This window comes from Mus musculus, chromosome 7, assembly GCF_000001635.26.
Source record: "Mus musculus strain C57BL/6J chromosome 7, GRCm38.p6 C57BL/6J".
Classification (NCBI taxonomy): Eukaryota; Metazoa; Chordata; class Mammalia; order Rodentia; family Muridae; genus Mus; species Mus musculus.
Genome location: NC_000073.6, coordinates 46,935,990 through 46,957,294, shown reverse-complemented (window position 1 = coordinate 46,957,294; position 21,305 = coordinate 46,935,990). Strand labels below are relative to the sequence as shown.

The 21,305-nt window shown below is 43.5% G+C and overlaps 1 protein-coding gene across 7 annotated transcripts in view; it reads left to right on the top strand.

Moving 5' to 3' along the window:
• The window catches only part of Uevld (UEV and lactate/malate dehyrogenase domains), a 35,317-nt gene that overhangs the window by 1,238 nt on the left and 12,774 nt on the right, over positions 1–21,305 (top strand). For 5 of the 7 annotated variants that reach the window (XR_391352.4, XR_391351.4, NM_001040695.1 and 2 more), the window contains exons 2-9: positions 1,593–1,677; positions 2,206–2,271; positions 6,304–6,467; positions 9,247–9,382; positions 11,946–12,064; positions 13,405–13,507; positions 16,992–17,162; positions 19,231–19,404. Coding sequence is in view for 3 of the 7 variants with exons in the window: in NM_001040695.1 (NP_001035785.1) it covers positions 1,593–1,677; positions 2,206–2,271; positions 6,304–6,467; positions 9,247–9,382; positions 11,946–12,064; positions 13,405–13,507; positions 16,992–17,162; positions 19,231–19,404 (1,018 nt within the window). In the remaining 4 variants the exon portion in view is untranslated. The remainder of the gene's footprint in view (positions 1–1,592; positions 1,678–2,205; positions 2,272–6,303; positions 6,468–9,246; positions 9,383–11,945; positions 12,065–13,404; positions 13,508–16,991; positions 17,163–19,230; positions 19,405–21,305) is intronic. The other 2 variants (XR_001785588.2, XR_003946518.1) reach the window with 1 other exon arrangement.

The following is a 21,305-nucleotide window of genomic DNA, read 5'->3' as shown; positions in this document are numbered from 1 at the left end:
GGAGTTCTGAGTTCCCCACGTCCTCGCCAGCACTTACTGTTGTCTCATTTTGATTATGGTTTGTATCTTGATTATGCTGCGATTTCGCCAAACTTTTTTGTTCATTTCCAAGGTTATTGTGGCTGTTCTAAGTCTCACGAGTGTCCATATCAATTGGTGTTTAATGGTGAGGTATGTGTGTGCTGCAGACCAAAACCAGGCCTTCTGGATATCCTAAGCAACTGCTTTATCGTTTAGATACATCTCCAGCCCAGTTTTCAGACTTTTGTAACAGCTGAAGTTTCACTAAGGGATTACGCCAAACCTTTCGGGAAATGTGATGATCATGACGATCTTAGATCCACAAACACAGGATACTTTCCCACTTAAAACAGTTTTCCAAGCCAGGTCTTCAATCCCAGCACTTGGGAGGCGGAGGCAGGCAAATCTCTGTGAGTTCGAGGCCAGTCTGGTCTACGAAGTGAATTCTAGGACAGCCAGGGCTACACAGAGGAACCTGTCTTGAAAAACCGAAAAAACAAAACAAACAACAACAACAAAAAAAAAACCTTTCCATTTTATTTCTTCCAACAGTGGTAGGTTTTCAATATCCCTTCTGTACCTTTCTGAACTGATTTCCAAGTAGTTTTATTCGATTTCCATGATGTTGATAAACTGCCTCCTCTCAATTAATCCTCATGGTGAGCCTCGGGAGTGGGTAGGATTTTTCTTTGTAGGTAAGAAAATAAGTTGAGAGAAGTTACATGATGGCGCCCACAAGGCCACAAAGAAAGACAGGGAGAGGCAGTTCACCAGCTTGTAGCAAACTCTTGCTTGTATTTCTTTCCCCTGTAAAATCTAAGATACCAGCTGGAGGCGGACAAGGGAAAGTCAAGTTGTCTCTAGTGAAGGAGGCATTCAGACAAAAGGGCTGACAGGTTGGTGAGACAGCTGCCATCAAGCAGGACACCCTTGAGCTTGGTCCCTGGAAGCCTGGGGTTGGAAGGAAGAGCTGATTCCTGCGAGTGTCCTCTGCCCTCCACATCAGCACCCACACTTACATACCTGCATTAAATTAGTAAATTAAAATGTAGTTAAAGACAGGTGGATCTTGAATGCTCATGAGTGGTTCATCATGTACTGTCCCACAGGCTCTCGGGGTGTTTGGAGGCATTTAGACTTAACTGATCAAGGCCCAGAGCTTGGGGTTAAGCTTGGTGTTTAATACCTTGCTTTGGTATCCAACTTAGCAAATTGCATGGATTCTCTAGATTTCTTTTTTTTTTTTTTTTTTTTCTTTTTCTATCAAGTGGAGCACCTGTAAACTCTCCGTGCTCCTCAGAACTATGGTTTCAATGATGAAACCAGAAATCCTTGATGATGGATGCCTGTGTTCCTGGCATCTAGGGGGCGGAGACGGGAAGGGAAGATGGATGGCCAGCTTGAGGTCCGCCTGAACTGTAAAGTGAGACCCTGCCTCGCATTCATAATGAGTCAAACTCTGGTGACACCTGTGGTGGTAAAGCGCTTGGTCCTTGTCCCACAGCAGGTATTTAGTCTTGTCCGTCCGTAGCTCTGTCTTCATTCCGTGCTGCTCATTGCTCTCATTTCAGTACAAGTTCAGGGATCTGACTGTGGAAGAGCTGAAGAATGTGAGCGTGTCTTTCCCGCACTTCAGATACTCCGTGGACACCTATGGTATGAATAGTGTCTTCTAGTCCTCGCTGCATTATTTGGGTTATTAATTATTTGGCCTAAAGAGCTTCCGTTTTTATTTCTCTTCTTTTAATCTCAGAACTTGCGATGTAGCTAAGGGATGGCCTTGAACTTCCGATCCTCATCCTGCAGCTCCTGAGTGCTGGGATTGCAGGCAGGCACTGCCACTCCCTGCTTTCTTTGGTGATAGACGTTGAAGCCAGGGCTTTGTATATACTAGCCAAGTACTCTACCAACCGAGCCCCACTCCACCGTCTGTGGTTTTGAGACATGATTGGTTTGCATTCCTTTGCTGGTCTGGTAGCGGTCTTGAGCTCATGACTGTCCTTCTGCCAACGCCTCTCAGGGGCTGGGGTGACAAGTGTAGGACATTATGCCTGGCAACTTATATGTCTCTTAAGAAAGGAAGGTGGGCATCAGATTTGGACTTGACTGTCAAAGTTTTGTGTTCTTACACTTCCCTTTGCTAGTCTCTACTTCTGACTGACATTTTGGAACTTTGTCTTCTAGTTTTCAAAGATACATCCCAAAAAGACCTGCTGAATTTCACCGGTACAATTCCTGTGATGTATCAGGGTAAGTACGGAAGCTAGTTCTTTGGTGTGCACTGCTCTGAACGTGTCTTTACATATACCTGAGGTGTCTGCTCGGGACCTTACTAGGTCTGGCAGGATCCTGTAGACGACAAGGAAAGCCTAGATTAATTTTAAGTCCATGTAACAACTTGTCAAATAGTGCCTGTTAGGCTGGTGGGTTGTGAGACCAGAAGAGAGGGTGAGAGACAGAGACTTGCTCTGGGGAGAGAGCCTTGCTCTCAGTAATGGAGGGCCAGGGTCCTGTGTGTTCCTATTGATGCCTGTGCCTGTCCCCGCTTTCCTTCTCTGTGATGTGGCGCTCTACCTGTTCTGTGGGTAAGACTGAATCTCAGCCTGGTCACATGATCGAGCAAACACAGCCAGTGTCGCAGTGCATTCCGAGACATTTTAGAGTTAGGTGACAGGTTGAGATAATGAGGATTTACTCAAAAGGAAAGGAATTATAATTATTATTATTATTAAGCATTTCTTAACTGTTCCCTGCTTACTGTTCAGCAATGTAACCTTTGGTATAGAAGGTTGCTTAAACAATATCATTTGAAGAACACCAGCAAAGCTCTGTTTTCAAAAGACTTCTCTGAAGTAGTGCCCACAATTCCACCATTAAACATTTGTTCTTGCTGCGTGTAGAGGAGGACATTTGTAATCCTGGACTCAGGATGCTGAGGCAGGAGAGTTGAAGAGCAACCTGAGTTACATACTAAGACTCTGTCTCAAATGAAACAAAATGTCATTCATTTACAGTGCAGATCTCCCCAGAAAGAGTAACCGCTGCTGATACAGAATGACTGATGCTTGCTAGCAGTTCTTGGGAAGTGTAGCTCACAGTTAGTTTACTTGTTACTGACTGGAAGGCACAGGAACAAATGAACTCAGTAGGCGTTTGAAAGAGTTGATACACAGAGAAGAGGGCTTTAGGAGATCAAATCACACGGGGAGAAAAGTCTCTCAGAAAGCGTTCAGCATGGGACAGTAGGATTTTGAAAGACCAGGCATTTCTGTACATTAATTTCTAAACCAAGGCCAGCCTCGCTAATTCCTGTCTCCCCACCAGTGGTGGCATTTATAAGAAGTGTGCTGAGGCTTTTCTTCTGCCTGTGACTGAAGATGAAAGCCTTGGCTTTGAGGCAGAACTCGTCTGTCTTTGCTTTGCTTTACTTCTGTCCTGCCAGGATCTCCTCCTGTCTTCTGGCTGTCAGAACTGCACTCACCCCACAAGTTGTTTCTTGTATTCTGTACTTTGCTTGGGTGGATGTTAAGAAGAAACAGAGGGAATGAGGAAAGAGAAGAGGGGCCAGGAAGTTGAGTCCCGTAGTTCCATTTTGAGGCAAGAGAATAATTCTTATTACTTTGCTGATTTCAATTTTATCATTTTAATAATCACTGCCTAGTAGCATTTCATTTTCTAGGTATTGTAGTATCCCTCACGAAGCTGAGTTCAACCCCTAAATGTGCAAACCGCTAGCTATGCTCCACGCCACACCCCAGCCCCATCAGTACTGTGCAGTCCACTGATATTCTGCTTTTCGAACAGGCATGTAGTTAAGCCATCGACCCTTATGCCAAGTCTTCCTTGAAGTAGTCATGCTGGTTGCAGTACTCTGTCTACCCCAGTACTGGAAATCAAACCCGGGGCTCCACACATTCATGACAGGCTATCCAACTCCCTGCTTCTACCTTGAGCAGTTACTACCTCTGGAGGAATGTGATGGTATATCTTTGTACCTGGTCACTTTATGGTCTTTGGTCTCATAATTTTGTAATCGTAGGGTTTTCTATGGCCAGACCCACATTGTAAATATTTAGGTAAAAGCTACACAGCAGATGTTCTATGAATTGCTAATATAAAACTGGTCGGTTGCCAGGTTTTAACATGTCTATAATGCACTAATGGCATCCTGTTTGTATATTAGCGTGGCAGCTTTAAAGAAATGTTGTCTGGACCCTGTTGGGTTGCATCAGTCTCACAAGGGATACGGCCAAAGCACTTTACATGTTAATAAAATGTGTAGTTGCTGCTGAGTATTATTGTGCTTGGTGGGGAGGAAGGAAGATGAGAACAGTAGTAGCTTTCAGTAGAAAGGCAGTTTGCATAGAGAGGAAAAGATGACGGTGAAGAAGAGAACCATTTGTTTACATCTGACCTGTTTCCAAGTGGGTTTGAAAGTACAACTTATAGTGTTTGCCATGTCGTGTGCATACATGGATTTCACCCCAACAGTGGATGAAATTAGAATGAATATTACTTTGAGTTTATAGAGGAAAGGATTAGGCGGAAAGAAGTTAAGTAACGTGGGTGAAGTCATACAGCTAATAGTGTGTAGAGGTAGGTATCCGGTCCCGAGCAGAATATTTTTAATACAGTGTAAGACACGGCGCCAGACCGTGAAACAGGAATCAGGGTTAAAGACAGAACAGTTCGAGTGTTTTTTCGCATGTCTAGACAGTTTAGTTTTCAGTTACTTTGGATTTAGCTTTGGGCCTTACAGCAACTAAGGCATGACCTACACGAATAAAGTCAGAAGAGCGTGTGGTCGGGTTCCTTCCTATCCATCCCATCCATTTTTGTTGAGGTGGGTTAATGATCTAAAACAAAACTTCAGACAAGCTACCTGCCTGACAGGAAAGCCAGGTGGCAGGCAGACAGGAACCAGACACCTGCCCAGGGCAGCACGTGATGAGCATCCACAGGCTTCGCCTGACTGGGAAACTACAAAGAGCAAGTCTACACTTGAAGCCCTCTAGCCCAAAAGGTCCCTCTTCAAGCCCTCTGCACCTGAGGGCAGCCGCCTTCATGGTTCTTGTTGAGAACCCAATCTAACATAATTGCAGTGCTTGCGGCCAACTAAACCCAGAGCCTCCTCACGTCAGGCAAATGGTCTGCTCAGCTAGACCCATTGACTGTTATAAGCCTGCTTCTTTTTCTGAAAAGAATACTGAGGACTTCCAAAGTGTAGTATTTCTAAAAGATTAGTGGCCCGTTTGTGTGTGTGTATGGCAGGAGAGGGGCGTATTCAGACTGCCCTACCCTACTTTCACGTTGGTGGGGGCAGGGAAGGGTGTTGTTTAAAATGCAGAGCATTTGGGCCTTGTCCCACTCTACCTAGGTTCCTGGAATCCACATGGTTTCCAGTTTCTTTAAGTCATTCTAACATACACTAAAATTTAGGTGTCACTAAGAAAAGATGACTTACCTTCCCCTCTAAGCTCAGTGTCTGTCCATTCTTATTTCTTCTTCTTCTTTTTTTTTTTTTTTTTTTTTTTTTGTTTTTTTTTTTTTGTTTTTTTGAGAAAGGATTTCTCTGTAGTCCTGGCTGTCCTGGAACTCACTCTGTAGACCAGGCTGGCCTCGAACTCAGAAATCCGCCTGCCTCTGCCTCCCGAGTGCTGGGATTAAAGGCGTGCGCCACCGCGTCCGGCTCCATCCTTATTTCTATGACTGACTTATTTAGCAGCTAGTATTTTAGGCACAATACCTGGTGTTGGGGATATAGGGGAGAATGAGAGAGAATGCACAGTAGACATTTACACTGGAGTAGGAAAGCAGGCTGGGTAAGAATAATTTAAAAGTGGAGCAGCTACAGTGTCTCTGCTTGAGATGTGCAAGGTAAACTACGTAGAAGAGATTTGGCGTCCCACACTAGTGGGACAGCACAGCCTGTGAACTGTTTCGGAATTGCTCAGGTGACCACTGTCTTCGTTTCCCAGCTATGCTGGTGCTATGCTAAGAACCTCTTTCCAGTGCAGAGAGAATGAAAAGTGGGATGGTTTGCATCCATCCTTACACACAAACTCGGCTACCCCTTTTCTTCCTTTTATTCAGTACTTAGCACCCTTTTTTATTTTGGGACAGGGTCTTGATGTTGTCTAGACTGCCTTCAAACTCACAGTCCCTCCACCTCAGCATCATTAGGTGGAATGATAGCTTTTCCTCCATGCCTAGCTGTCTGTTTCTCTCTGCATGGTGCACCCATTGTGTACGTGTCATGATTGTTTATCTTGTCTCAAATAGGTAAGACATACAACATACCCATTCGCTTCTGGATTTTGGATTCCCACCCTTTTGCTCCACCCATTTGCTTCTTGAAGCCAACTGCAAACATGGAAATCTCGGTTGGAAAACATGTGGATGCCAAAGGCAGAATATACTTGCCCTATCTCCAAAACTGGAGCCACGTAAGATCAATTTGGATTTTCTTTTATTCTTCTGAATATTTGTCTTTGATCTTGGTAACACAAGTAAACATACTGCATCTTCCTTCCCCGCACCCTCCCCCTGCATACACGACATACGTGCACACACACACACACACACACACACACACATACATGCACTAGTGCATACTCGCGCACACATACATATTGTTTGGTTGTCGAGTCAGACTCTTATCATGTCGGCCTTTTGTGTCCTGGAACTTACCGTGTAGACCAGGCTGGCCTCACACTCCCAGAGATCTGTTGCTTCTGCCTCCTAAGTACTGCACCACCATGCCTCGATGATCTTTCAATTACATTCTTCATGTGATCTTTAGAAATAGTTTGTAATCAGGCTTTCTTGAGTCTCTGACGTTCCAGAACCCTGATAAGATCAGCCTGCAGAGCTGCCTTCTCCAGGTCTGGGAGCCAGCTGCTGGTGTCCCTGGTTTTATTATCATTTAGTACTTGAAGGGTTATACAAAAGCTATTAGCAAAGTACTGGAACTCTAGTTCCTAGTTCCTGTCTATTAATGATTCTCACGCTATATATAGATACCTTTTTAACTTTGTCTAAATTGATCGTACTCTATTTAATATATAATGTGCCTTGTTTAACTGATTGTAGTGTGTGTGTGTGTGTAGGGACAGTGTAATCTAGGGCTCAAAGCATGGTAGGCAGACATTCTACTGCTGAGCTTTGTCCATTAGCCTTGGCTTGCTCTGTAGCCCATGCGGCCTTCTGCCTTACTCTGAAATAGCTGTTATTCCGTACTCCAGGCCTTGCTAAGGTTTTTGTTTTTGCAGTGCGCAGGCTTGAACCTTGGGCCTTGCTCATCCCAGACAAGTACTGTACTGCTCATTACTCACTCAGCCTAGCATTCAGCTACTTTTTATCTTCTATTTATTTATTGCATGTGTTTGTGTGTGTACCTATGTGACATGGTATGTGTGCATGCAGAGGACAACTTGTGGAAGTTGGTTCTTTCCATTCATCATGTGAGTCCCAGGGATCAAGCTCAGGTGGTCAGGCTTGGCAGCAAGCACCCTTGCCTACTGAGCCATCTCTCAGCAAGCACCCTTGCCTACTGAGCCATCTCTCAGCAAGCACCCTTGCCTACTTAGCCATCTCTCAGCAAGTACCCTTGCCTACTGAGCCATCTCTCAGCAAGCACCCTTGCCTACTGAGCCATCTCTCCAGCCCTTTCTTTGTTTTGTAAGGGAATACACAATAAAAGTTTTAGGGGTAGAGGACTCCTGTCTACATTTTGTTTTTACATGCTTTAGAAAATAGACCTAAGGGCTGAATGTGACCAGCCTGGGTGGCAGATAGATGCTGTTTTTGTCTGAAGTGACTTCAAAGTAAAACATCTCAACCCTGTATATTCTGTCACAAAGTATGTTTATCCTATTCTTCTACATTTGGAAGATGTTGGTTTAGCATTTTTCTCCTTGTATTGTGTAGATCTGTGGAGTGCTTCCATGAGATCTCTAGGGAAGGTACTTACTGTATAACACAATTTGTTTGTGCTTTTCAGTTAAGAATATTAAGAGTTAAAGACATTTCGTATGGTGGTTTAGGAAAATGAGAAGATAACTGAAGATACTTCACCTTTGACAACCTGGGTTTGGAGAAAAGATTAAGTCATAAATGTATAAAGTAAAAAGACAGTGTATTTAACTATTGCTACCATAAAGTCTATGTAAACCTGTTATGAAAAGTTAAAATCTATCAGACATAAAGAACCATGTGTGGTTAACACTTGGAATTCTAGTAGCAAGGAGGCTGAGGTACCACAAGTAAAGGTTTGGGCCAGCCTGGGCTACACACAGCAAGTTCTCATCCTGGGCTATAAAGCACAAGACCTTAGAAACAAACAGTGGGTCCAGAATTTACCCAAAACAAAAACCTAAAAAATAAAAAGCTTGCACATGTTCTTATATGCACAAGTGTAGTCTGGGGCCTTTACATGTAACAACAGTGTGAGTAAACGCACACTACTAAGTGAGCTTTACCATGTAGATCTTACAATAGTACTGACGGACTTCCTTCTATTTGCATGGAGTAAAGTCTCTCGTGATTGGCTAATCCTGTAACGCTCTGCATAATAATGTGCGGTCAAAGGGCTGCTGTGCATTTTTCACTGTACAATGATACAGCATACAAAACATGTGCTGTTCTTACATACAAAACATGTACTGTTCTTTTTTTTTTTTTTTAAGATTTTTTTTTTAATTATACGTAAGTACACTGTAGCTGTCTTCAGACACTCCAGAAGAGGGAGTCAGATTTCATTACGGATGGTTGTGAACCACCAGGCGGTTGCTGGGATTTGAACTTCGGACCTTCAAAAGAGCAGTCGGGTGCTCTTACTCACTGAGCCATCTCACCAGCCCCAAAACATGTACTGTTCTTACATACAAAGCATGTGCTGTCCTTGCATACAAAACATGTGCTATTCTTACATACAAATCATGTGCTGTCCTTTCATATAAAACATGTGCTGTTTTTATTATTGGTAAGGGCTGCAGTGTAGCTTGGTGTCAAGTACTTGCCTTGCATGCACAAGGCTGTGAATTTGGTTCCCAGCACGAGTGAAGAAAGCAAGCAGCAGAAATAGTGAAGATGAGGAGTCTGGGGAGACTGAGTCGGTTTCTGACTGTGCATTGTCAAGGATCACCTTGAGTGACTGACAATGTAAAATAAGTGTTCTGTAGGAAATACGGTTAGGTAACTTTTCCCTTTGCATGCATTCTCCAGCCCAAATCTGCCATCGTTGGATTAATTAAAGAAATGATTGCCAAGTTTCAAGAGGAACTTCCTCTCTATTCCATACCGTCGTCCAATGAAGCGCAACAGGTGGACTTGCTGGCCTATATCACAAAAATCACGGAAGGTTTGTATTGTCAGTGAGATCACCTAAGAGTCAGGACATTAGAATTTCTCACTAAGATTCTGTATTCTTTGCTACTTGAATTCAATGCATAAGCTTATGGATAAGTTTTATTATATATATATTCCTGTTTAATATTCCTCTATATCAGTTATAAGGCACTTCTATATAGTTCCAATTAAAGTTTGTTAAAATGTAAAAATGTTACTCTTATATAATCAGATAAAATAGCTCTTCCTTTGTTCAGAGCCTCTTATAAATTAATTATACCAAAATTTTATCATTACATGTTTCTGTAGTTTTTTGGGCTTATTCAGTGAATGGGACCAGAGGTTGTATAAGTTTTAGCTTCTTATTGGGTTAAAGCCAGTTACTCATGCCTAGAACATTTCAGTAGGATTTTTGTGACTATTGAGGTCAGAGGTCAGTACTGTCTGTCTTCCTCAGCTTTTGCTAACATATAGCAATTGTGTATAGCAGTGGGTTTCAGTATGACATCTTCACACGGTATACAATGTATGTCTATCATGTTCATCCTGCACCCTTCCCTTAAGCCCCTTAACTTAGCCCTTCCCTCTTCTTAGCTAGCTTCTACTTTTACCTCTCTGCCCCTGCTCTCCAGTGCGTTTCCTTAGGGTTGTTTATAGGGACATGGGTGAGGATCTGTTTACAGAGACACTGGTACCTTACCAGGCTACACCCCTAAAGAAAACATCTACCTTCCTTATAAACAATTGACTGTCTATAGGTTCTTTTTTTTGTTGGTTTTTTGTTTGTTTTTGTTTTGTTTTTCGAGACGGGGTTTCTCTGTGTAGCCCTGGCTGTCCTGGAACTCACTCTGTAGACCAGGCTGGCCTCGAACTCAGAGATCCGCCTGCCTCTGCCTCCCAAGTGCTGGGATTAAAGGTGTGCGCCACCACACCAGGCGCTAGGTTCTTTTTTTAAATATACCTTTAAAAATTATTATTTTATTCTGTGTGTATGGGTGTTTTGCCTGAATGTATGTCAGTGCCTAGTGCCTATAATGGCCAGAAGAGGGTGTTGGATTTCCGGAACTGAAGTACCAGGTGGGTGTGAACTGCTGTGTGGGGGCTGGGAATTAAACTCAGATGCTCTTGACTACTGAGCTGTCCCTTTAGCTCCTTAAATAAAAAGTGGTTTTTGTTTGTCGGGTTTTTATGGTTTATTTTTTTATGTGCATTTGGTGTTTGACCTGCGTGGATGTCTGTATAAGGAACTGGAGTTACGTGGTTACTGGGAATTGAACCCCGTCTTCTGGAAGAAAGCCAGTGCTCCTAACCACTTAGCCATCTCTCCAGCCTCAAATGAAAAGTTTTAAATGTTTATAATACTGTCCTTAAAAAGGAGAGCCTCTTAAAATAACATTCAATATAACACCCCTGCTTTTCTCAGGGGAGGGCGCAATGTATTAGTTTGAGAAAGGCTCTCGGGTAACTCTGGCTGGCTTGTTTTTTTTTTTTTTAGATTTATCTATTTATTTTATGTATATGAGTACATTGTCGCTCTCTTAGACACTACAGAGGAGGGCATTGGATCTCATTACAGATGGTTGTAAGCCACCATGTGGTTGCTGGGAATTGAACTCAGGACCCCTGGAAAATCAGTCACTTAACAACCACTGAGCCGTCTCTCCAGTCCCCCAGCCTCAAACACTTATGTAGCTGAAGATCACCTTGAAGTCCTGACCTTTCTGCCTTCACCTCCCTGTTTGGGGGGGTTACAGGTGTGCACAGAAATGTCCAGCTACCTCCTCTATGCCCACCCCCACCCCTAAGAATAGGTGTTACTATGGAACCCAGGCGCTGCCTCAATCTCCTGACGGCTGGAGTTATAGGCGTGAGCCACCGTGCTTGATTTCAGGCTCCTGTCCTTGCCTTCATTAGTACAGCAAATATTAAAAAAAAAAAAAAAAATAGAAATGCTGGCCAGCCAGTGGTGGCACACGCCTTTAATCTAGTGCTTCGGAGGGACACAGAGGCCCATGAGTCTATAGCCTGCTCTACAGAGGGAGCTCCTAGGTAGCCAAGACTACACAGAGGAACTCTGTCTCAAAACAAAACAAAAAAATCTATAGAATCTCTATGAGAGCTTTTGAAGTTCATTTTATTTTATTATTTTTTAAAATTGTATTTACTATTTTTTTTTTAGATTTATTTATTGTTATATGTAAGTACACTGTAGCTGTCTTCAGACACACCAGGAGAGGGTGTCAGATCTCATTACAGATGGTTGTGAGCCACCATGTTGTTGCTGGGATTTGAACTCAGGAACTTTGGAAGAGCAGTCAGTGCTCTTAACCGCTGAGCCATCTCACCAGCCCTTCATTTTATTTTTAAGAAGATGCTAGAAAAGCATTTTTGCAGGGAGCGGGGAATGGGAAACAAGGTCACACTGTGGTCCAGGTTAGCCTTGAATTTACAATCCTTCTGCCTCAACTTGTTGAGTGCTGGGATTATAGATGTATGCTACCTCACCAAGCTTATAAATGCTAGAAAAGACATTTTAATATTATTTTTTAATTCTCAGGATAATCTTTTTATTGTAGGTGTCTCAGACATAAATTCAAGGGGCTGGACAAATCATGAGAATAAAATACTCAATAAAATCACTGTGGTTGGAAGTGGAGATTTGGGAATCGCCTGCACATTGGCAATTTCAGCAAAGGTATGTAGACAGAGTGGCTCTACGTCTATTTATGCTTTCTTTCAACTTAACACTTTTTTCTTTTTCCACTTTTCATGTATGTGTGTATGCATTTTTTGGCATGTCTAAGCACACATTGTGTTTATGTGTGCACAAGTATGCTTGTGCACATAGAAACCTGAAGCAAGAAGTCAAGAGTTATGTTCAACTGCTCTTCCACTTTCTTCACTGAGGCAGGATCTGTCAATCAATCACAGAGCTGGACAATATGGCTCACCCACCAGCCAGGTTACTCTGGGGTGCTCTGTCTCTGGCCTCCTAGGCTGCAGTTACCAGTGGGCTGCCATGCTCATCTGGTGTTTACACTGGTTTCTGGGGATGGGAACATATAGTCTAGATCTTTAACCACTCAATCAAGAGACAGGGTTTTGCTGTGGAGCCCAACCTGCCCTCAAATACTCTTCCTCCCTCAGCCTCTGGAGTGCTGGGGTTACAAACATTTACAGCCACACCCGGCTTTCAGAGCCGGAACTCCAGCATCTCCTAAGATAGATAGAAATGCATGGCCTAGGCTAAGTCTTCATTTCCTGCAGCCCAGCTGACTTGGTGGCAGTCAGTTTAGCTGAAGCCCCTCTTCCAGCCCTGTGTTGTATTGCTTCTCGACTTGTTCACAGTGAGTAAGGGCTTGAGTCTCCTCGAGAGTATCTATACAATTGTGTCATTTTTCACAGGTGCTAGTACATTTGTAGGATACCATCTATACATGAGATCAGCGGGTTACATAATTTACTAATTTTTGAACTGTAGAAATGATCACATTGAGCTGGGCATAAATGGCACAGTCCTTTAATCCCAGCACTCAGGAGGCAGAGGCAGGCGGATCTCTGAGTTCCAGGACAGCCATAGCTGTTACACAAATCAACCATGTCTCAGAAAAAATATTTTTTTAAAAAAGGAAGGAAGGAAGGAAGGAAGGAAGGAAGGAAGGAAGAAAGGCAGGAAGGGAGGAGGCGGAGGAGACGAGCAACAGCAACACTGAATTAAAGTAAAAACTTAAACTCAAGAGGAACAGTAGCATACCTGCCTCGTACACCTTGTCCCCTTTGTTATTTATTCCATCAAAAGAAGCGATAGTTTGCTCCTGAGTAAGCCCTGTTAGGTCCTGGTGCACAGTAGTCAAGCCTCAAAGACAGTAGCAGTCACATAACAGCGTCGGGCTTGCGTATCTCCCTTATTGCTGTTGTGTTACTTGTTGTTCTTAAGCAGTTCAGGAGGCCTCCTTTAGCCTTTCTCGTGAGCTTAGTCCTGAGTAGCTAGCCGTGTCAGTGAAACGCTGTTCTTGTTCTACTCTTTCCACACAGGGCATTGCAGACAAGCTGCTCCTCTTAGACCTCTCAGACGGGATGAGCCAAGGGACGATGGACCTTGATATCTTCAACCTGCCTAATGTAGAGATCAGCAAAGGTTTGTTTATCCTATTTAAAGACAGACGGTTATAGTAGTCTATAGTATTCTTTTTTTTTTTTTTTTTTTTTTTTTGGTTTTTCGAGACAGGGTTTCTCTGTATAACCCTGGCTGTCCTAGAACTCACTTTGTAGACCAGGCTGGCCTCGAACTCAGAAATCCGCCTGCCTCTGCCTCCCAAGTGCTGGGATTAAAGGCGTTCGCCACCACCGCCCAGCAGTCTATAGTATTCTTGTAGTTGTGTCTTAGATTGTTTATTTATTTGTGGAACTGGGAATTAGGTCTGTACTGGCTAGTTTTGTGTCAACTTGACACAGCTGGAGTTATCACAGAGAAAGGAGCTTCAGTTGAGGAAATGCCTCCATGAGATCCAGCTGTAAGGCATTTTCTCAATTAGTGATCAAGGGGGAAAGGCCCCTTGTGGATGGGACCATCTCTGGGCTGGTAGTCTTGGTTCTATAAGAGAGCAGGCTGAGCAAGCCAGGGGAAGCAAGCCAGTAAGGAACATCCCTCCATGGCCTCTGCATCACCTCCTGCTTCCTGACCTGCTTGAGTTCCAGTCCTGACTTCCTTGATGATGAACAGCAGTATGGAAGTGTAAGCTGAATAAACCCTTTCCTCCCCAACTTGCTTCTTGGTCATGATGTTTGTGCAGGAATAGAAACCCTGACTAAGACAAGGTCCTAGAATTTTTTTAATTATATTTTTACTTACTTTAGTTAGGGGGCACACGTGTGCCATAGCATGTGTGTACCTGCGAGAGTTGACTCTCTCCTTATGCCTCTTGGGTCCTGGGACATCAAACTCAGGTTGTCTACTTTAGGGACAGAAGCCTTTATTCACTAAGCTGTCTCTCTAGCTCAGGTCCTAGAATTCTAAGGCTGACAAGTATCATGAAGGTCCTCTGTTCCAAGGGTCTATAACCAGTTTTAACAAGTTACGTTAGCTGTAGTCAAATGAGCAAATAGCATTCAGAAACACGCCGGCCCAAAGTGTTTTCTCTGATTGACACCCATCCCCAAATCAGCATTTCTCTGGTTGCTTCCTTTCTCAGGATACAGTGGTTCAGAGCCCTGGCGTTAGAGTTAGGCAGATTGAGTTTGCATCTTAGCCTGGCCACATCATAGTCTGACATTTGCAGGTTAAGTAAGAAAAAGAAAGGAAGTTCTTTTTGCTGTTCCATCCTTTGTGTGTGTGTGAGCCTCATCTTGCTGTTTCCTGGCTGCCCCTGAACTCCCGCCCGGCTCAAGCAGCCCTCCTGCTCTCCACTGCTCTCCCAACTGGTGGTGATGGTGGGCGTCTCCACTGAGTCCAGGCCTTTTAAAAAAGCATCACTTCAGGTTAAGAGCACTGACTGGGTTCAATTCCCAGCATCCACATGATGGCTCACAACCATCTGTAATGGGATCTGACGCCCTCTTCTGGTAGACAGCTAGCTACAGTATACTCACATACATAAAATAAATCTTCAAAAAAAAAAGCATCGTTTCATAGGACATGTAACATTGCATTAGTACAGATACATTCATCTAGATAAAGACTATATTTGGGGATGCAGGTTTAAAAATATTTTACCAGGAATGCATGAGTTTAAAAAATAAACCAAGGGCTGGTGAGATGGCTCAGTGGGTAAGAGCACCCGACTGCTCTTCCGAAGGTCAGGAGTTCAAATCCCAGCAACCACATGGTGGCTCACAACCATCCGTAACAAGATCTGACTCCCTCTTCTGGAGTGTCTGAAGACAGCTACAGTGTACTTACATATAATCAATAAATAAATCTTTTAAAAAAAAAAAGGAAAAAAAAAAGCCATAATAAAAAATAAACCAAGCCTGGTGAGATGGCTCAGTGGATAAGAGCATGCTCCTGCAGAGGACCTGAGTTTGGTTCCCAGCACCCATACCGTGCACCTCACAACTGCCTGTCACTCTAGCTCCAGGGGTTCCAACAGCCTTTTCTGGCCTCCACAGGTACCCACATACATGACATACATACCCAGACACATAAAATTGTGTGTGTGTGTGTGTGTGTGTGTTTTAACATAGGTTTCTTTGTGTAGCCCTGGCTATCCTGGAGCTCACTCTGTAGATCAAGCTGACCTCACACAGAGATCTGCCTCTACCTCCCAAGTATTAGAATTAAAGCTGTACACCATTGTGCCTGGATTAAAAATACATTTTAAAAATCAAAATAATAAAAACAGATTGTTGAACAAAATGTATTTCCTAAAACATGGCTACCAGTTTATAGATAAGACCAACTTATACATGGCACAGTGATGTGGGCATCTTTGGTCATTCCCTAGGCTTCCTATATTCCTTGGCTGTTTTCCAAACAATGTTTAAAGTCTCACATACTAGAATGTACAGATGGTGGTCAGAAGAGTTGACTTGCCTGTCTGTTCTAAAAATAGCACGCCACAGTGCAGTAAGTATTCAGATGCCTGGAGGAGACAATTAGCTCATTTTCCTCATCTGAGAAGACTATAGTTGTTTTAATGGTCCTTTAATGGCTGGGTAGAGGTTCCTTAGGGGCTGGATAGTCTCTTGTGCCTGTCATTCCCAGTCCTGAGTTCTTAAGGGACCTCTTAACTCTTCAGATCCCTGTAGGAGAGCGTCTTTAGTATCCAACCCTAGAGAAAGTGAGGCCATTTAGGACCTAAGGAAACTGGTTTTTTTTTCCTTGTGTCTCATCAGCCCTTGATAACTGGTGAAGTAACTGACTAATTGAAAGAACACACTCTTTGGAGGAAATGTGCAGTACGTGGTACTGACCACCAAGCAGGGACTCAGAATTACCTGTGAGGACGAGGACATTTTATCATTCAAGGCAGAGGAAGGAAGCCAGAGGAAGACTCTGGCAGGGCGGTTGAAGACAAGGTGTAGTGTTTTAAACTAGTTATTGATTTCTGCTGCTCTGCCCGTGCTTGTCAACCTCTCCAGGTACCAGTTTTCCAAGGGGGGCTGATAGATTGGAATCTGAAAGCAGACTGCCTGGGCCTGACCAGCCCCTCTGCTGACCTGCCCCAGTCACTTCACTTCTTTGCTCCGTCCTCCTCCGGTTCTCCCACGTTGTATACGGTCGCTTTCAAAGACTGCTGCAGCTCCCAAGCTCAGTACAGGAGCCAGTGGCTATTGGATCATTTTGCCTCTATTACTCATTTCCCTTTCAAGCGTTGTGAACCACATAGAAAACTTAGTCTTTGTATATTGGCACTGGTTCTTTCTAATTTCCTGCCTATTTTGTTCTGTATCCCAGGCTGGCCCCCAACTTGGAGCCATTCTGCTTCGACCTCCCAAGTCACAGCTGTGTACCACCCTGGTTGGCCATGGGATACATGCTGTCACCCCTAAGCATTCTGAATGATAGCTATATAGGAGTGTGTATGCCTATAGTCTCTGTTCATAGAATAGAGAAACGTTCTAGCTATACTGGCATTAGTTTAGACTATCTTGAACTCAGACTGTTTCTTTTTGTTCATTAGATTTGTCTGCCTCTGCTCATTCCAAGGTGGTGATCTTCACAGCCAACTCTTTGGGCGGTTCTGAATCCTATCTGCATGCAGTACAAAGTAATGTGGACATGTTCAGAGCTCTTGTTCCAGCTCTGGGACACTATAGTCAACACGCTGTCTTGCTTGTTGCCTCTCAACCAGGTAAAAAGCTTTATTTTAAATTCAAATGATGGTCCAGATCATCAGTATAATTGCCTTTGCTGATTTAAAACAAAAACAAAAGCCAAATCGCCGTGGTGTGTAAGGAATATTCAGTAAGACTGCTCTTAGAATGACCAGCACGTACAGTTACTCCTTATAGCTGATAGCACATAGTTTGCAATTCACAGCTCTTCATGAGCGGGGTATTATTTCCCAGTTGTTAGCCATACCTCCTTTAGTGAGAAAGTGGTTAAAACCTCCAAGAGAATCATACTGTGATGTTTATGTGTAAGATATCTAAAGCTCTGATATTATGAAGAATTTAAGAAACATATCACTACTATACTTACAAAGACAATTTTTTACTTTTGTGTGTGTGTACATGAACATGTGCACACATACACACTGTGTGTGGAGGTCAGAGGGCAGCCCTCCTTTGATGTGTGTTGTGGGTTGAACCCACATTGTCAGAATTGAGGGCAGCTACCTTTACCCACTGTGCCGCCTCACCCACACTCACTGTATAGCTTTAACAGTTTATAGTTGGTAGACTGTTTCACTTAAGAGAGATGTTTCCAGAGACTAGGTGGTTTGGGCTCAGTCAATGTTTCAAGTATGTGTTTGAAATGTTCCAAAGTTACATGTTTCCTTTATGACTGTCAGAGACATTGGTCCCTTTAAATTCTTTTGGCATGTAAAAGATAGGGGAGTTGTGGCTTTTTTTCTTAAGGTGATGTACTGCATAGTAATATATGAGTCAGTATTTTGATTTAAGCCTAAAACAAAAAAAAATTTTATCAATGAAATGGAATTATTGGGCTGGGGCTATGGCTTGGTAGTAGAGTGCTTGCCTAACATTCATGAGGCCCAGGGTTCAAACCCCTGCAGGTGCATGCACACTCAAAAGACTAGTGCTTCACTGAAACAAAATGATTATTTTCCTGCTTTCTGTTGGGGTGCGGGATTATCTGTGCACTGACCACTCGGACACCAGTCTCAGATATGATGAAGGATTACTGAACACTTTCAGAATGATAATCTGGACCACAAGAAGGAAAAATTGTGGCTGGCACCTGTCTGTCCTCAGGGTAGACTTTTTATAGGAAAAACCAAGTTCAAAAGTGCAAAGGCAAACAGTGAAGTGGTAGAGCATTCTCAGCTAAGGAGACAAAGTATCATCAGCTCACCTTTAAGCTGATAGGTCCTGAGTGCGTAGGAAGTAGGAAGGGTGGGGGGGGGGGTGGACAGGTGGAGAACACGGGAACATTCTCGGCTAAGGAGACAAAGTATCATCAGCTCACCTTTAAACTGATAGGTCCTGAGTGCGTAGGAAGGGGAGGGGGGTGGACAGGTGGAGAACACGGAATTGCAGAACATTGAGATAATGGTACAAGCCTTAACTCTCTGGCTTCTAAGTAAGATTCTTCAGTGTCGGTTAAAGTAGTAACAATGAGTACAGTTTCACCTGTGAGTAGCAGGGAACCTGGATACAAAATGGCTACAGTTACCTTAAAAGGAGCAAGCCTCAAACACGGTCTATTCCCAGGTTTCACCTGACTTGCTCAACTATTCTGGAACTTATTTGTTTTCTATCCTAACAATTTATGTTTCATGAAAAAGTTATATACAAAACGCTTTAGCTTGGTTAGTGTTTTCAGTACACTTTATAAACATACTGCCAGCATGGTGGTACACTTTTGTAAGTACTCTAGTACTCGGGAGCAGAGGAAGGAAGATTGGGAGTTCAAGGCCAGATAGAGGTTTTAGCAAGGCCCTGCCTTAGAGAGTATGATGCTCCAGTGCATTTAAGACCTCCAAAGACTCTGTAGAAGCGCTGACGTACTTCACTAGTGATGATCCTTTCCAGATGAGCCAGGCTACAAGCAGGTTTTGGGTTTGTTGTTTGTTTGTTTGACAGGGTTTCTCTGTGTAGCCCTGACTGTCCTGGAACTCACCCTGTAGACCAGGCTGGCCTCCATCCCTCTGCCTCTGTGTCCTGAGGTATGTGCCACCACTGCCCAGCTAATTTTTTTTACCCTTAAATTGTCACTGTGTGTGTAACATTTAGTGGAAATCATGAGCTATGTGACGTGGAAGCTGAGCACATTTCCTGCGACTAGAGTGGTCGGGATTGGCTGCAATCTGGATTCACAGAGGCTGCAGTACATTATCACCAGTGTTTTGAAGGTGCAGACTTCAGGCAAAGAAGTGTGGGTTGTTGGCGAACAGGGAGAAAACAAAGGTAAGTGCATCATTATTAATTATGCTACTAACTCTAAAGTTGTGACATTCAGATGTGTGCTGGGACTTTACACTTAGAGCTCTGTGTGTGTGTGCGTGAGCACGAGAGAGAGAGAGAGAGAGAGAGAGAGAGAGAGAGAGAGAGAGAGAGAGAGAGAGAGAGAAAGAGAGAGAATGAATGAATGAATATGTTGCTAGGGATTAAACCCAGGGCATCAAGTGTGTTATTACCAACTAAAAACTCCAGCTCCTGTCATACTCATACATTTGGGGTTTGGGGAGGGTTCTTTTTAGTTTTTTAAGTTTAAAACAAGACCCCTTAGTCCTGCTGGGCAGTGTCATGCCGGGCAGTGGTGGCGCACACCTTTAATCCCAGCATTTGGGAGGCAGAGGCAGGTGGATCTCTTGAGTTCGAGACCAGCCTGGTCTACAGAGTGAGTTCCAGGACAGCTAGGGATGCACAGAGAAGCCTTGTCTCAAAAAACCAAAACCTAAAAACAAAAAAAAACCAAAAAACAAAAAACCCTTAGTCGGGTTTTCAATTTTTAGTTGAATTTTGGAGTTTATATTTAAAAGTCTTACTTTTCCATTTAAACATACATGAAGCATTGAGAACTCCCCACTGTTCTCTCACACCCAACTCTGTTTGCTTTTCCTAAGCTCAGTCCCACTTCCTAAACACCCGCCTCCTGTTTGTTTGTTTTTTCTGAAAGAATTTTCAGTCTGTGGACTTCTAACAAGCTGCTTGCTATCCCTTATCACAAAACCATCACTTCAGCTCCCTGTATGGAAACAAAAACAAAACCCTTTTCTTACCCCAGAAGAAAGCCTTCTGTATTTGAGATGCCTTCCTTCACTCCTTCCGTGTTTCACGTAAGCCAGGCTGGTAGGTGATATGTGGCAGCTTGCTCTCATCAGTCGGCTGGCATTCATGTAACAAGAATATGCGTCTACACTGCATTCGTTGCCATTGAGATGCCCATGTACCGTGACAGGTGCAGAACACAGTCTGCTGTGTTTTAGAGCAGTTGTTCTCAGTCTGTGGGTCGTGACCCTTTTGGGGATCAAAAAGTAGATAGCCTGCATATCAGGTACTTACATTACAATTCAGAACAGTAGCAAACTTACTGTTAGGAAGTAGCAACAAAATAATTTTATGGTTGCAACAACATGAGGAACTGTATTCAAGGACCGCAGCATTAGGAAGGTTGAGAACCAGTATTTTAGAGAGAAGAAAATATCAAATATAGGATACTATTTGGTTAACTATTATTTTGGTTGCTTACACATTTACATATGCATTCAAGGTGGGTTGAAATCAATAGGAAAAAGATGATACTGTTGCTATAGTACCCCAAGTGAATTAGACGCTGGAAGAAGGAAATAGTGGTGAGAACATCCCAGGAATGGGAAACAGAACCAGGCAGAGGCATGTTGTTTGCTCCCAAGAGGCAGGGAAGCCACTGGGACTAGACCAGGTACTTTTGACTTGAGTTCTCAGCAGGGAAGCAAAAACAGAAGGATCTAGGAGAATGCAAAACTGGGATTACTTAAGTCCGTTGTTGTAATATTTGCCATATATGTGTGTATACACCTAATGGAGCAAGCCCTCATGAGTGTGCGCAGTCAGGAGCACCTTGAGCACCACTGGACTTGCCGGGTCATCCTCCTGCTTACTGTCTAGGAAAGCTCAGATGGCTTTTTGCTTTGTCTTGTCCTGTGCTAGGATCCAACCCAGGGATCCTTGTGCTTGCTAGGCAAACACTAACCACAGAGCTCCACCTCTGGCCCTAACCTTTGTGCTCTCTACTTGCTTTACAGCAAGATACACACACACACACACACACACACACACACACACACACACACACACACACACACACACACACACACACTTGCGCT